Source organism: Acinonyx jubatus, chromosome D1 (genome assembly GCF_027475565.1).
Source record: "Acinonyx jubatus isolate Ajub_Pintada_27869175 chromosome D1, VMU_Ajub_asm_v1.0, whole genome shotgun sequence".
In the NCBI taxonomy this organism is placed as follows: Eukaryota; Metazoa; Chordata; class Mammalia; order Carnivora; family Felidae; genus Acinonyx; species Acinonyx jubatus.
In genome coordinates, this window is record NC_069390.1 from 34,922,042 (window position 1) to 34,937,624 (window position 15,583).

A 15,583-nucleotide genomic window follows, 5' to 3' on the forward strand; every position below is an offset into this window, starting at 1 on the left:
AAAGATTTCCAACAAATCCTGATATCGGTACTTTCTGAAATTTGATAAATTACTAATGTATATTCAACAACTGGTATATTATGAAGAAGTAAATCACTGAAAATTATTGGATCTCTTCAATCTCTTTTCCCAAATTTTCTTCAATTTGGGAAATTAAATTCAAAAAGTTTAAAAAGCTTACATGATCTATCTTTACATAAATTTCTCAGCCTCCTACCTAAAACCTATCAGCTCCAGGGAGCTTGGATTTGTTTTATTACAGTCCTGATATTATTAAGTTAAACTAATTCACAGAGAAATAGAAATTTCTCTGCAAATGAAAACACACACACACACACACAGACATGCACATACGTTTTATTTATTTTTTCCCAGTTTCAATTATTTACTGTTGTTGACAATTTATTTATTGTTGATGACCTTACAAAAAGCTAAGGCCAACCTGAAATTAAGAGTTAAAATGCCCTGAGCTCGAGTGCCTTGGGTTTTATACTTTTATCTACTTATCACATAAAATGAACAGAGTATTGTGAGGCAGGGATCTATAAACATTAATAAGATTTTTCTTGGTGTGCAGGGGAATATCTTGTTGTAAATGAGGTAAAAAAAAAAAAAGGAAAGTAGCATATTCATGTAAGAGTCAATGGCAAGATATGTCCAGATTCATGCCTCACATGGAATGAGTTTTTAATAAATACTGGCTGACATAATAGGACTACCTTCCCCTGACTCCGAACCAAAAGTAAAGGGGCTGAAGAAGGGAAATGTGTCATTTCTTATTGTTTTCACTGGAAAAATTTTAGGTTTTTTCAATCATTAAATAAAATGAGAAACTATCTCCCTTTAATTTAAACCTAGCACATATAGATCGGGCTGATCATTGTAATGAAAATATTTTTTTAAAATATTACACAAAATGTAATTCGTACTTATTATTTATCAAGCAAATTATTACTCCTACTCCTAACAGCCTAATATTCCATCACTCTACTGCGTTTGGAAATGCACATGTACCACAAGCACAACACTTGCCTCTTGTCTCCCCCTGCTCAAGGGAGATAAAAGAAAGTATCTGTTTAAGTTTCACCTTGCTGCTATAACAAACTACCCTGAATTCAGTGGCTTAAAAAAGCACAAACTTATTCACAGACAGTTCTGAAAGTCAGAAGTCTGAAATAAATTTTATGGGACTAAGATCAAGGTGTTGGTAGGGCTGGTTCTTTCTGGAGGCTATAGGGAGGAAATCTTTCACATTGCCTTTCCTCCTCCAGCTTCTGTGATCACACAACCTTCTTGTTTAGGCTTTCTTATTTCACTGTGATAAGGACTTGCATGATTCTATTTAGGTCTTGCCTGGATATTTTGGAATAACCCTCCTATCTGAAGATCCTTAACTTAATCACCTCTGTAAAGTTTCTCTTCTCATAAAGTATAATATTCACAGCTTCCAGGAATTGGCAAGTGGATATCTTTGGGGGGACACTAGTCCATAGTTTGTGGTAGATGTCTATCTATACACAGATGGTGACTTGATAGTCTTGTAAAAAAAAAAAAGTATCAATGATGAAAATCAATCAACAATGATTAAATAGGAAGACTCTTAGTAAAAAAGAGATTTATGCAGGGGCCTCTGGAAGTCAAGAATGTAGATAACCAGTGGATCTCATCTCTGGATATTCACTCAATCTATGCTCTCCTTAATGTAAATATTCTGAAATACAGTATTCCTCAATATTGAATTAAAGTAATCGAAGGTTACAAAGAGACTTTAAATACTTTGAAATGATGCCTACCTTTGATTAAGAATGTACCCAGGAAATCATATTTGCATTTATCTCCGTTAATTAAGAAGGCAAGAAAATGAAAACATCTTCAATGCAGTCAAATACAGCTATAATTCTTACAAAAATCCAGAAATTAAATGTAAGCTAAATAATATTATAGTTCACTTATTGGGTTGGTGGAGGGGGAAGGGAGAAAGATTCTCACCTTAAATAATAAATCCTTCTTCCCATAACGAAGCTCCTTCAGCTGAGCTTGGATTTTTTTTGACTGCAAGAACAGAAACATAGATTAGTTCCTTAATTTCATTTATATTTTCAAACTTGAAGATTAAAATGATTTTAAACTGTACAAGAATAAAGTTTGCAGTCAAGCAAAAGCTTAATCTCTGCTTTCGAAGTCAGACATCCAGGTAGTCCAGGCAGGAAGAGAAAACCAAAGCCTGTGCAAAGGAACCATAGTGTTTAATTTTTTTGGGTAGAAATTTTATTTGACATTTAACATTTAATTTTTTTATTTGAGTAAAGTTGTCACACAATAGGAACCATATTTTTTTAAAGGCATTATTTAAAGAAAGTAGTTTATTGTTTCTCTGTCTAGCATCTCCCCCCACAAAAGAATACACACACACTTTAGTCACCAGAGCATGTCCAACAATTCAATTTTAGATGCTGGATATACCTATGTATAACTAGGCTACAGTTTTCACTGTTTAGTTGCAGTTACTTATTTTTTAAGATTAAATAAGGGTAAATTTAAGTTGACAACCAAGTTTGAATTTGCTGTATGTCCAAAGGGAGGGCAGCAAGCAAATGTGACAGAGTGTAAAGAAAGCAGCTAGGAAGCTGAGGTGAAGGCTGTTTGCTCTGCAGAAGAAGGCACTTTTTGAGAGGACTACGCCAAATATAAAAGGGCTTTATGACAAGGACATTTCTCTCAGCAGACATGGTTGACTACCCTATGGATATATATCTGGTGAGCCACAGATGATGATCATGCCTTCCTATTCTTCCAGGACAGATGCAATTTCAAATATTCTAACTTGAGGACCTCAGGTATTTGTCTTTGTGTATCTAAAATGACAAGTTCTGATTCCTCAGTAGGAGAACACAAACACAAATGGATTATCATCGTCAAATAAAGAATGATAACTGAAAAAATAGTAAAAGAGTTGAAGAGGAATGTAAAATGGTATAGTCACTTTGGGATACAGTTTGGTGGTTTTTTATAAAGTTAAACATAAGCACACTGCATTATACAGCAATGCTTTCTAGGTATTTGTACAAGAGAAATTACAGCATAAACACAAATGTTTATAGTATCTTTATTCATAATAGTCAAAAAGTAGAAATAAGCAACATGCCCATTAACTGGTGCACAGCAAACATCTTCTGGTACAATCATGAAGTACTAGCATACTGTTGAGCAATTTAAAAAAATGAATTAAGTACTGAAACATGTAACAGTGTGCATGGATTTCCAAAGCATTATACTGTGTGAAATAACTCAGTCACTAGAAGCTATCTTTTGTATAATGCCATTTATATTATATTGTAAAAAAGACCAAAGGAGAAGGACAGAAATCAGGCTAGTAGTTGACAATGGCTGCGGGTTTGTGGTAGAGGTTATAAAACAGCAAGAGAAAACTTTGAAGATGATAGAAATGTTCTATATGTTTAACATTTGATTTGATATACATCGATCAAATCCATCCAACTGTAAAGTTAAATGGGATGAATTGTAGGTAAGTTATATCTCAATAAAATTCAATTTCAAAAGTAGCTGGCCATAGTACATACTAAGCACAAGATCCTCTTTAAGGTCCTCTTTATGAAGGTCCTTTTTAAGAAATAAAGCCCGCTCATATTTTTTAAATATTATAATTTTCAAAGCTACATTGAATGTACATGCGTCTTTCACTGAACCAACTGCAACTATACTATTTAGTTCCCTACTATATTCAGGACATGTCTAATGACGCGAGATAGTAGAGTTTGCCAAGTGGGAGCTATGTTACGGTGTATAATTCCTAAATTATTGGGTAATGCTGGAGACACCATCAATTAGAGCACGATCTTAAAAGTGCTGTCTGTGGTACACCACTGAAAGGCTCTAATATTAGAAACAGTTTTCACAGACATCCCTATCATGAGCCAACGACATTTCATGATCTATTGAATCTGGAAGTTGATAAGAAAGAACAAAAATAAAATAAAATGAAATGAGATAAAGGAAAGGAAGAAAAGACAAGGAAAAAGGGAGAGAGGAAAAGTGAAGTGGGGAGAGTGGTGATTTGAAATAGAGAGAGAATGAGGGAGAGAGGGGCAGGGGGATGGAGGAAGGGAAGCAGGAAGAACCAGCTTCTTGACACATTAATAATTCACAACTCTGCAGTTAAACTCCATACCCAGAAGAAGTAAAGATTTGTCTGCTTACAAACTAGCTACTAATTTCCATTTCCATAAGAAAAGCATCCTCTTTCACTTGATAGGACTAGTGAAAGTGACGTGCATGATATAATGCATAAGAAGATAAAGAGCCATTGTTACAGGTGTATGGTTTAAGAATAAAAACTTTCACTTGAAGCCCCCAGTCCCCTGAATTTATACTTCTACTTCAGGATTCTACATTTATTATAACTCTGGTCTCCTGGCACAAAATTCCCTAAGTAACCCCAGATAATGGTATTTCAGAAACCTTATCCCTCTCCTTACATTAACTTCATTTTGTTACATTAACTTCATTTGCAGGTTTGTTCAGGGCTACCCTTAATTTTGTGCTACTGATTCCAGCAAAGAATCATTTCTGTGATCTTCTCCAACTTCAAATGCACAATTGATTGCCATTGTCTCCCACTGTTCCCATCTACTGTCTGGGGCTCATCAACAAGACAGGACAGTCTCTTAGGTCAACAGACTTTATTTATTTTTCCAATCTAATGTTGACCAATATCAATGGGGAATGAGAAATGACTACTACCCATGCCCAATTTCACTCCTACCCCTCCAAATAATTAATGCTCTATTTTTAAAGTGTCAAAAAGGACTAATTTTAACCATTTTGGGTGTTTGTTTTAATGCATATTTATACTGAATGTACAGAATATAATTTAAGCTTTTATTCATAACTTGAATTATTAAAACATCAATTTTTGTGTTAGGCAGTGATTCATTCAGGAACTATAATAAAAGCCTACACATCTTTGTTCTGCACTGAGCAAGAACAGCTAGAATTCCTGAGTTTAGTTAAGGTTATTTAGAAATATTTGTCTTAGAAATTTTCATCACGGTCACTCATCACTTCTCTGCGTTGTATATTCCAGCCATCTTCTAATGTTCTGTGAGGTAAAAAGCAAAATCCTATCAAAAGATCTGATGAAGGTATACAAAGTAAGAATAAGTACATTTCAGGTGCATGCATTTTATAATACACATTGATCTAAAACCCCAATGACACTGTATTTTCCTTTAGCTTCCTGGCATCATTTTGAAAAATTAGAATTGCCAGAGGGATAATCTTCAAACCACTGGGCTATTACCATATTGGGGAATTTTAGTAATTTTTAAAACTATACTAATGGTTTTATTTTTTTAAATGTTTATTTATTTTTGAGAGAGAGAGGGAGAGAGAGAGAGCAAGTGGGGAAGAGGCAGAGAGAGAGAGGGAGACAGAATCCAAAGCAGGCTCCAGGCTCTGATCTGTCAGCACAGAGCCCAACATGGGGCTTGAACCCATGAACCGTGAGATCATGACCTGAGCCAAAGTCAGACACTTAACCAACTGAGCTACTCAGGTGCCCCAAAACTATACTAATGATTTTAAATGTAATTTGACATCCTGGTGCCTGTAAAGTCCACAAGTCCACAGTAAAATTAAGTTTGTGAGAACAATTGTAAGTAAAATAAAAAACGGAGAAGGTGAAGACAAAGAAGGTGGCCATGACAGAATATTTCAGCTAGTCTCTGAGGTTTTTCTTTTCTACAATTCATGGCCAAGAACATTTCTTTCGTGAAATAACAGTAAAGACAATGGTATTGGTAGTAGCCTCCACTCTTTTCAATATTCTGCGCTGGCAAATTAAAACATTGGCCAGCCATTATGTGTCAATGGGATGTGGATATTTATGTACCTATAAAGAGTTTAGAGTCACTGATTTAGAAGACAAGCTCCTTTTTAGCTTCTAAACTGATAGAGGACGTTACTATTTTGTTTTGGTGGTGGTAATACAAATAATTACATCTGTTACCATGTTCTTTGCAAGTGTTTTTGTGACAGAAAAAAAAAAAATATACATGTCTCCCTCTTTGCCCAGAATTTTTAACTCTAAATTATTTCCCATAAATAAACAGAGATAGGTCAAGTGAATAAATTTATTTCAACATTATGCAATACTAATATATGAACCATCTAGGAATTCATAAATTAAAATGTAGATATAATATATCATCTTAAGGAATTGAGATGGATTTTTAAAATGACTCATTAATGAACTAAGGGGCTAAAAAATAACAGGCAGGCCCAGATTGACGTTGCTGCTTGTTTACTGGATTTTTGTTTGTTTGTTTTGTTTGTTTCTAAACACTATAGGCAATGTCTCCCAGGAGCCATCTCTCTTTCATGAGTGCTGGGGGACTCCGGGAACCTGGCAACCATCTCAGAATATTGTTTCAATCCACAGAGTCAACATAGTTCTTACTCAAAAATTGGCTCTACTTGCTTACCTATCCAGAAACTGCACATTACACATGTAATATTTCTAGAATCATAGCAAATTAAGCAGCATACTCTTCAAATAGAAAAGTGTAATGAAAGAAACACTACACTGGCTCATATCTACAAGAGATTCAGTTTGATTATTCATTTATAAAGCATCAACCTTTCTTTTCCATGTATTGAAAATTTATACTCATATTTCATGCACAACATTATTGGAAAGACATTATAAATGGGTTCTTATATTTCATGTTAGACTCTAACTTGAGTGTTTAGAGTGATGAATTTTACACTTCCATCAGGAAGTATTCTCACCTGGTTTATTAAAAAATTATCTCAACCTAATGACCACCAACCTAATGACATTGTCCAGACTCCTTGCAGTTTGGCTAGGCATGTGACCTAGGTCTGGCAAATATGGTACAATGAAACACGTATCACTACTTCCTAGTTGGAGTCCTAAAAAGCAATTCTTATGAGTCATCAGGTAATCTTCCCTATCCCTCCTGCTATAAGGTGATAATAATAGGAAAAGTTCATTGGAACAAAAAATGTGAGTCCACCATTAGAAGATTATAGAGGTATTTCACCAACTCTGTGCCTTACTTCTAAACGCTTTAGGAAAGGGGTTAAACTACATTAAATAGGGGATTATATCACAGACGGATTTGGGAGACCAGGAGTATAAGAAATTGATTTTAGTTAAATCTGGATTAACCAGAATGACTTTCCACACCCCACCCTAAGAAATGCATGAGACAAATTTCCTGCCTAGCAAGTAGAACTGAGGAATGTATTTGTTCCTTAAGATTTATGGTCAACCCCAGGATCCTTTTTCTGACCCTTAATTGTTATTGCAAAACTTTGCAGACATCACATAGATGGTTAAAAACAAAAAAATTCAAGGACCTTCAGATATTCACTATTAAGGAAATCCTGATAATCCAATTAAGGAAGGAATCCATAAAATCACTGTAGGGAAGTAATGCCTAACGGGCTTTTAATTTTTTTTTTTTTTTGTTCTTGGTTATGCTATGTCAAAAACATCCAAAAATATCTAAGGTTAAAAATCTGTTTTAATTTTCCTATTCCGATGTTTTCCTTTGTGTTAGTGAAAGAAAAGTCTCCGGGTATCTGGGTTTTAAAAGAAAAACCTGGCACTAATATTCTGGCACTTTCTATTTTGTTGAATCTAGAAGAGAAAATTTACTCACCTCTTCTGCATGGATGCCACACAGCTTGTTTCCTGACAAGAGTTTGTTCTTCAAGCTTTTATTCTGATGAAAGAAACATAGTGTATTGCTGAGAAATTATAAAGCATTAATAATTCCTAAACATGTCAGCTGCATTTCTCTGTTCATGGATAAGTCCTTCATGATATGAGATGTAATATATTTGTACAAACTGAGTATAATCTGTAATGTAAAATAATGTTTCTTTAATTCAATTAAAATGTTGATGTATTAGTAGTAACATGTTTATTTAAAAAGGTAGAACTTTATTTGGCCTTACATTTAATACTGTTTTATTATATTTATGTATGGTATGTTATAAAATAATTTTAGTTTCAAATCTACAACAGATGTTAGTTTCTGAGAGTACATCTCTAAACAGCAAGTATTTTTTTAATGTTTATTTATTTATTCTGATAGGTTGGGAAGGGGGAGAGAGGAGAGAGAGAATCCCAAGCAGGCTCTGCATGGTCAGTGGTCAGCATATAGCCAGACATAGGGCTCAAACTCACAAACCATGAGAACATGACCTAAGCTGAAATCGAAGAGTTGGATGCTTAACTGACTGAGCCACCCAAGTGCCCCTAAACAGCAAATATTTCTTTTCCTACTGTCATCTGGATGCTGGTCACCTTGGACCCTAGTATAATCTAGTCATAGATGCATCAGGGTCTATATTCCCTTTTAAGACTATAGTTTTTGAAACCTCTTATATTCTGGAGGACTGTGCATTATACTTAGAGGGCTTCTGGATGTTCAGAAGCCATTTCTTTTTCTAAGCCTCATAAGTGTCTAAGTGTACTCTCTCTGCTGGGCTTGAGTACGGACAGATACGATTACCCTTTAAACTTACCATAATTGACCTTGATTCATAGATGAATGTTTGTTACTTCTGACATAGAAGCCATGTGTTCTTAGCCATCTGAATCTAAACCCTTACAGGTATTCAATTATACCTGCCTCATTATGCTCAGGCTTTTCTTTGTCCTGGTAAGTGAGGTACTTTTAGACAGGCAGGGTAAAGGAGAACAGAAATCTTGTTGAAACCCTCTGGATTCAGATTATGTACTGTCTCTGCAGGAGCAAACCATTTAGTGCTAAAGTACATCTCATGCATAATGACTTTAAAGAACGTCGATCTGATGAGCATCGTGAGCAAACTGAACAAAACTTATGCAGAATGAATGAATAACTGAATGAATGAATACATTAAAGTTGAGAGTTCTTCACTTACAATTCCCACCTTATTTTGAACATTGAAACAAATTGTTTCCTATTTTATTTTCCTGTCATGCAGAGAGGGGATACAGCTGCCTCAGTTTGAATGAAACCTTTGTCTAATTTTTCTCATTAGCAAAGAGTTAAAATTCTAAAAAGCTCATTTCCAAAAAGCTCATTTCTTAGAATTTTAATACTGTGAAATAGTTTACACAAATAAGGAGTTAACTTGTTTCACTCAAGTAATGTTTTCTTGTAAATATTTGTATTCATGATACACAAAGCACAAGATTAGAGGTTTTAAAATAATTTAATATATATTATTCCTATATTTAAAAGCTTGTAAACTATAATGAGGGGACACATACTGATGTTCTAACTTCGCAATGTTGCTCAGACTATAGGTTAAAACATACCCTAGTTTTCCTGTTGTTCCTGTACAGTTATACTTTTGACATATGCAATCTTAATTTTTTATCATACAATGGCCTATTTTTCCCTTTTTGATTTCCTGAATTATCTTTGTAGATAAAGTATCTTCACTAGGTCTAAAGATTTCATACTTATACTTAGATTTTTCATCTTTTTTTTTTTCAACGTTTATTTATTTTTGGGACAGAGAGAGAGACAGAGCATGAACGGGGGAGGGGCAGAGAGAGAGGGAGACACAGAATCGGAAACAGGCTCCAGGCTCTGAGCCATCAGCCCAGAGCCTGACGCGGGGCTCGAACTCACGGACCGCGAGATCGTGACCTGGCTGAAGTCGGACGCTTAACCGACTGTGCCACCCAGGCGCCCCAGATTTTTCATCTTTTTAATGGCTATAGTTTTTTAGTGGAAAGACATGAAATTTAAATAAGGTCTACAGTTTGTTTAATAGTATTGTATTAATGCTAATTTTCTGGTTTAATAATTGTATTATTATCACTCTGTATGATGTTGTATTAGAGGTTTTGGGTAAAGATACACAAGAACATTCTGTACTGATTTAGTATGCCCTTTTCTATGTCAAAATTTATTTCAAAATAAAACGTTAAATTATCTACAAAAATAAAACTAAGACTGAGCTGCTTGAAAGTGGGTCAGACAACTCTGGCCATCAAGGACACCACTGCCCAGTCAGAGTGGCTTGCTGTCTCAGGTGACCGTCAGGAATTAAGGTGTCACCTGTGTCACTCGCCATGGGAGTAAGAGGGAAGACTGCTGTGAACATGCAGGGACCTATGAAGATTGCGTGGAATTTCCGGTGTGCCTTTTTCATCTATTTTCAAGGGGACATCAGCAACATGGTGGAAGAGACTAACTTCCAGAGCTCTTAGCCATGTCAAGCCCCCAGGGATCGAGCCCCTAGAGCCAGAGTGAAGATGTGATCTTGAGGAATGACAGCAACGTGCCTCCAAGTCAGTGGCGTTTCTCTTCTCAGCGGACCAAACCACAAGGAGTATCTTTTGCATATTCTGCCACCAACTACAGCTTGAATGGGACTGGTCCTGTGGCTGTGGATCAGTATCCAGTGTCCGTGGTGGGGACCTTTTCTATTCAGTCTGGAAAGCTATGGCATTTCCCCTCCCCAGACAGTTCCAGCTTCCCAGAGCCTGACTACTCTCACACCTATGCCACTGGACACATGGTTCTACAGCCTCAACCTAATGGGAAGTATGAGTCCTTCCCAAGTCTCCTCCAGAATGACTGATACCTTGTCCATCCTCAGGAACCTGCTGTGTAGGAGGACTGGAATTCTGCCCTGACAGCCGGAAACACAGGATTGCCCTTCAACCTGCATCCCAGATAAGCCACTATAAGAAAATGTATTTCCCCCCAGAACTTGGACCTGCCAGTGCCAGTCTTGCAAGTGAAAAAAAAAAAAAAGTCAGTCTCCAGAAAGAGGAAATCTGTTCGTTTATTGAACCTGGGTTTGAGGAAGAGAATTCTTTTTTCCCCCAAATCTGCTCATGATTTGGCTTCCACAGGGGCCCACCTGATTCCATACACAATATTACCCTTCCTTTAAGCTCTTTCACTGTTAGTGACCTCTGGGAAATATTAGCTTTCTTTTAAGCACAAAATCATTGGAGACACCCATGTGGATATCCACAGCATCTTAGATAAGCTGGAGGTGAAAGACAAGGCTTGGTCTGTGACATGGCAGCAGGACCTCCCTACAAACTGTTCCAGACAAAATGATACATTTTTCCAATATCATTCATCTCTGCAATCTAGTAGATGGCATTGTGTTCAGTGTGAGAATGGCACTTAGCCTGTGACAACTCAGGAAGTCCCTGCTGTCAATGTTCCCCATCCACTTGCTCCTGTGTAATAGCTCACAAGGTGGATGATAAAATGAAATTTTGTGCACTAAAAAGTAATAGTAAAATAAAAATTAAATTAATATAAGTATAACTGAGACAAGACAGGTGGAATGTACTGGATATGAAGATATATGTACCAACACAAACCATCCACATCTGAGTAAGTCTACTAGGCGTGATAATGCAGTTAATAATATATTTACAATTCAGTGGTCTATACTATTTCAAGTTGGAACCTTCACTTAAAGCGTTTTTCCTTTTTTCTTTCTTTCCTTATTTCTTTCCCCCGCCCTTCCTTTCATTCTGTTCAATTCAAAGACCATAAAGCAATGAATAGAACATTATTTCACTGGAAATGCTTATGATGGCCCTGGACAATGCACCTGGAACTGCACGGGGGGGACTGCTGCTTTTCCACACGGATACCCTTGTGACTGCCCCGAAATGAGCAGTGATTACATTACACATCTACTGTCTACACTGACAGTTGATAATTCTGGGCAATTGTGTAAAGTGTTTAAAGTAATATGTTTCCATTAAGCTACATGTGATTTCTCAAGCTTAGGAATTAGAGTATTTCACTCTTTGAAATATACTCAGAATTGGGGATAATAATCATGATCACCCACAAAGGGGCCAATTGCAGGACACAAGGGAGGCTTGTCAACGTCCATAGTAAAATTGTTCTCAGATGGCATGTTCTTCAGAAACATGGAATGCACAGAGCACTGAAGAGGGAATACTGACTCCCAGACAATTCACTGATTTAACCTTTCCACTTGTGATTAGTGATCATACTTCCAGAAGTCATCATGGCTTAATACCATTCTGGCATTGAGAACACTGTTTTTTACAGTTTGGTAAGCAGACTTGTGTTGTTTCATCCACCCTCTAACTAATGTATCTCATTCCTATCAAACCTAATGATGCTTTCACAAGATCTAAAACAAGGTACACATATAATTACACCCAAGATGCAAGGATCCAATTATGATTATGCCTAACTTGAGGGAATATGAAGAAAAGTAGATTACCAGAGTCATCAAATGTTCAACTATCTGTTCCTTCTGCCATCACACTTCTGCTATCCGTTATTCTAATAACCACAATCTGATTTTTCTTATTAGAAATATTTTTCCATGCTAATTCCATGCAGCTGGCGTGACCCTAACTCTACCACTCCATCAAGGAAAAGGATCAAGCTCAAGCCCAGCCAAACAGTCTTGGTCCAGATTTGGTAAAGTAACGTAATCACTACTGATGAGACACTAATATAAATCTTTTATTTTCAAGACTTATCAAGGAAAAAGAGGCTGAGTGTCATTACTAGATTAAAACACATCACCCATACGAGAGTACACCTAACACTGGAAAAAGAACACATGAGTATGGAGAGAGAACTACTGAATCTTGGTAATAGTGTTGGCCCTTCTCCCTACTTCATACCTGTGAAGGTAGGATACTCCCGGTTGTTTCAATTACATGCTACCAGCACCAGCCCTCTGCCCTCTTGACACCAAACAAATCCTTCTGTCCACCCTACCTTACATGATCACATAATCATATCATGTCCTTACGATTCAGAGTAGCAAAGAAGAACATCCAAATAACCATGCTGACATCTATTGCTTAATGCAACAGCTTATCAGGATGTGGGCCATCTATTTTGCCTTTTATTTTTTTAAATATTTTATTCTTAATTTTAGAAAGAGTTAGCAGGGGGCAGGGACAGAGGGGGAGAAGAGAGAGAGAGAGAGACGGACTCCATCAGGCTCCACAATCAGCGTGGAACCCGACACGGGGCTCAATCCCATGACCCAGAGATCATGACCTGAGCTGAAATCAAGAGTCCAGTGCTCAACTAAATGAGCCACCCAGGTGCCCCTATTCTGCCTTTTCTAAATGGAAGGCAGACCTTGCTTACTACCTATTTAGGGACTGCCTCCCAACTGGATGCTGTACAAATTTGGGGTGGCATGAAACAAATATCTACAGTCTTCTTGGGAACCCAGGTTGTATATATATTAGCCCTGCCTAAAAATGTTATTTAACATTTCCCATTATCTACAGGATAAATCTCAAACTCAAATATTATAGTAACATAATATCTTTAAATCTTTTAAATGTTTATTTATTTTTGACAGAGGGAGAGAGAGCACAAGTAGGGGAGGGGCAGACAGAAAGGGAGACAGAGGATCCAAAGCAGGCTCTATCCTGACAGCAGAGAGCCCAATGTGGGGCTCGAACTTATGAAGACACAAGATCACTACCTGAGCCAAAGTCAGGTGGCTCAATTGACTGTGCCACCCTGGTGCCCCCATAATATCTTTCTTAATACATAGATCTGTTTAATCTAGTTTTAACTTTTGGCTGGTAACTTAACACATCACATTTTCAGTATAGTTTACATGGTAGCTCAAACTCACCAAATATGCTAGGCTACAAAACAAAAAGACATGTAAGTTTAGTATATCTCTATAATCGTTCTATAGGTAAATGTAAAAAATCCAAAATTGTTATGAGTATAAATTTTACATGGTGCTTTCAAATGAAATTAGGTATTAAGAGGTATTTTTGTTTGTAAATAATAAAAACCAATAATGGTCAAATCAAGCAAAACACGAATCTATTGTGAAGATCTCAGGCAGAATAAAGCCTGGGGAATAAGGCTCAGAAAGAAGGTAACACCGAAGTTAAGAGGAGGTATCTATGATTATAAGATAGAATATACCTATTGAGACATCTGTAAATCACTATACTTAATTACAAAGTGACATGATGAGTTCTCGATGAATTTTCATGGTGAAAAAGCCATCATCGGACCACTTAGGATTGTCAAATATAATAAATTATGTATATGTGTTTATACTGTTATTTTCTAGATCAAAAAAAGTAGATACCACTGTTTCCAGGCAGCCAAAAACATGTGTTAATATCTCAAAAATGCAATTAAATGTAAACCAAAAGTAAAATCACCTGCAGTGAAATTCAAAATGAAACCAGAGACTGCTCTAACTGTGGCAAGTATCTCCTAGAATTTCCAAAAACTGAATGTTCAGAAACCACTGTATCTGACTGAGATCCACATTTGTTTCAGTTTAAATATATTCTTAAAATGCTAGAGAATGGGGGTGCTCTTTCAAGTAAGTCATTTTGTAATTGGAAATCTTATATCCCATATTAAGAAAAACAATACAGTTTAGGGGTAATATGTAACATAAATACTTTGCTTTAAAAATTATTTTAATGTTTATAATTTATTTTTGAGAGAGAAAGAGAGAGAAGGGGGTGAATATAGGGGAGGGGCAAACAGAGAGGGAGATACAGAATCTGAAGTGGACTCCAGGCTCTGAGCTGTCAGCACAGAGCCCAACGCAGGGCTTGAACTCACAAACTGTGAGCCGAAGTCAGAGGCTTAACCAACTGAGCCACCCAGGTGCCCCTAAATACTTTGCTTTTAAAATATTAGCAGATGTGACATTTTTATAAATTTTACAAGAGTCCCTTATTGAGGACATCTCAGGAAAGGGATGGGATACTGCACTGAAATTTAAATCATGAGTGTTTGTTTTATTAGTTCTTAGATGTATTTTTTTTTTTTTACCTCTCACTGTTTCTGAAATCAGGATGCAGTCTAGAACACTGTGAACTTTTCATTTAGTATTTATGGTTTACCTCCCTCAAGAAAGTTAAGTCATTTTACAATTGATGCTCTTTAAAATTTAAAGATTGTTATTCCAGAGTTCTTATTTCAGAATAAGAGGTGAAGAGGTCAATAAAGGGGAGAATTTTTTCTCCCATTTAGAAAAGCTTAACTGTAGAGAAACTAGGGAAAATAAGAAATGTATATGTGGCCCTTCTATTTGTTCTAAGACACACAGAAGACAAACGTATAATTTCAAAAAAGAGAGAGATAAAATTGTCTATGAAATAGTTTCAAACTGATAATGGCAAAAAAGGCCAAAAGCCTATTTATATCATAGTGTAAATGTAGGTCTTCAGACAACTGAAATATCTTTTGTCAAAAAGACTTAAAGCCATTCTCTTGAGAATTATGTGAAAATATCATGTACGTAGCAAGAAAGACACTTCAAACTAAATATTCTGATTAATATTTTTTCTGAATCATCCTGTTAAGAAATAATGCTATCATTTAATCTGTATATAAATGAATTGCTACTTTAATAAAGATTTATATTTTTCAGGGTGCTGTGTGGCTCAGGCAGTTAAGCCTCCAACTCTTGGTTTTGGTTCAGGTCATGAACTTGCACTTTGTGAGTTCAAGCCCTACAATGGGCTCTCCACTGATGGTGGGGAGCCTGCCTGGGA

At 36.3% G+C, this 15,583-nt stretch overlaps 1 protein-coding gene across 3 annotated transcripts in view; it reads right to left on the reverse strand.

The window, feature by feature from the left end:
- Nucleotides 1–15,583, reverse strand: part of LUZP2 (leucine zipper protein 2) — a 491,439-nt gene that overhangs the window by 128,791 nt on the left and 347,065 nt on the right. For all 3 annotated transcript variants that reach the window (XM_053203372.1, XM_027072976.2, XM_027072975.2), the window contains exons 6-7: nt 7,710–7,772; nt 1,990–2,052 (exon numbers count right to left, since the gene is read on the reverse strand). In XM_053203372.1, the coding sequence (XP_053059347.1) occupies nt 1,990–2,052; nt 7,710–7,772 (126 nt within the window). The remainder of the gene's footprint in view (nt 1–1,989; nt 2,053–7,709; nt 7,773–15,583) is intronic.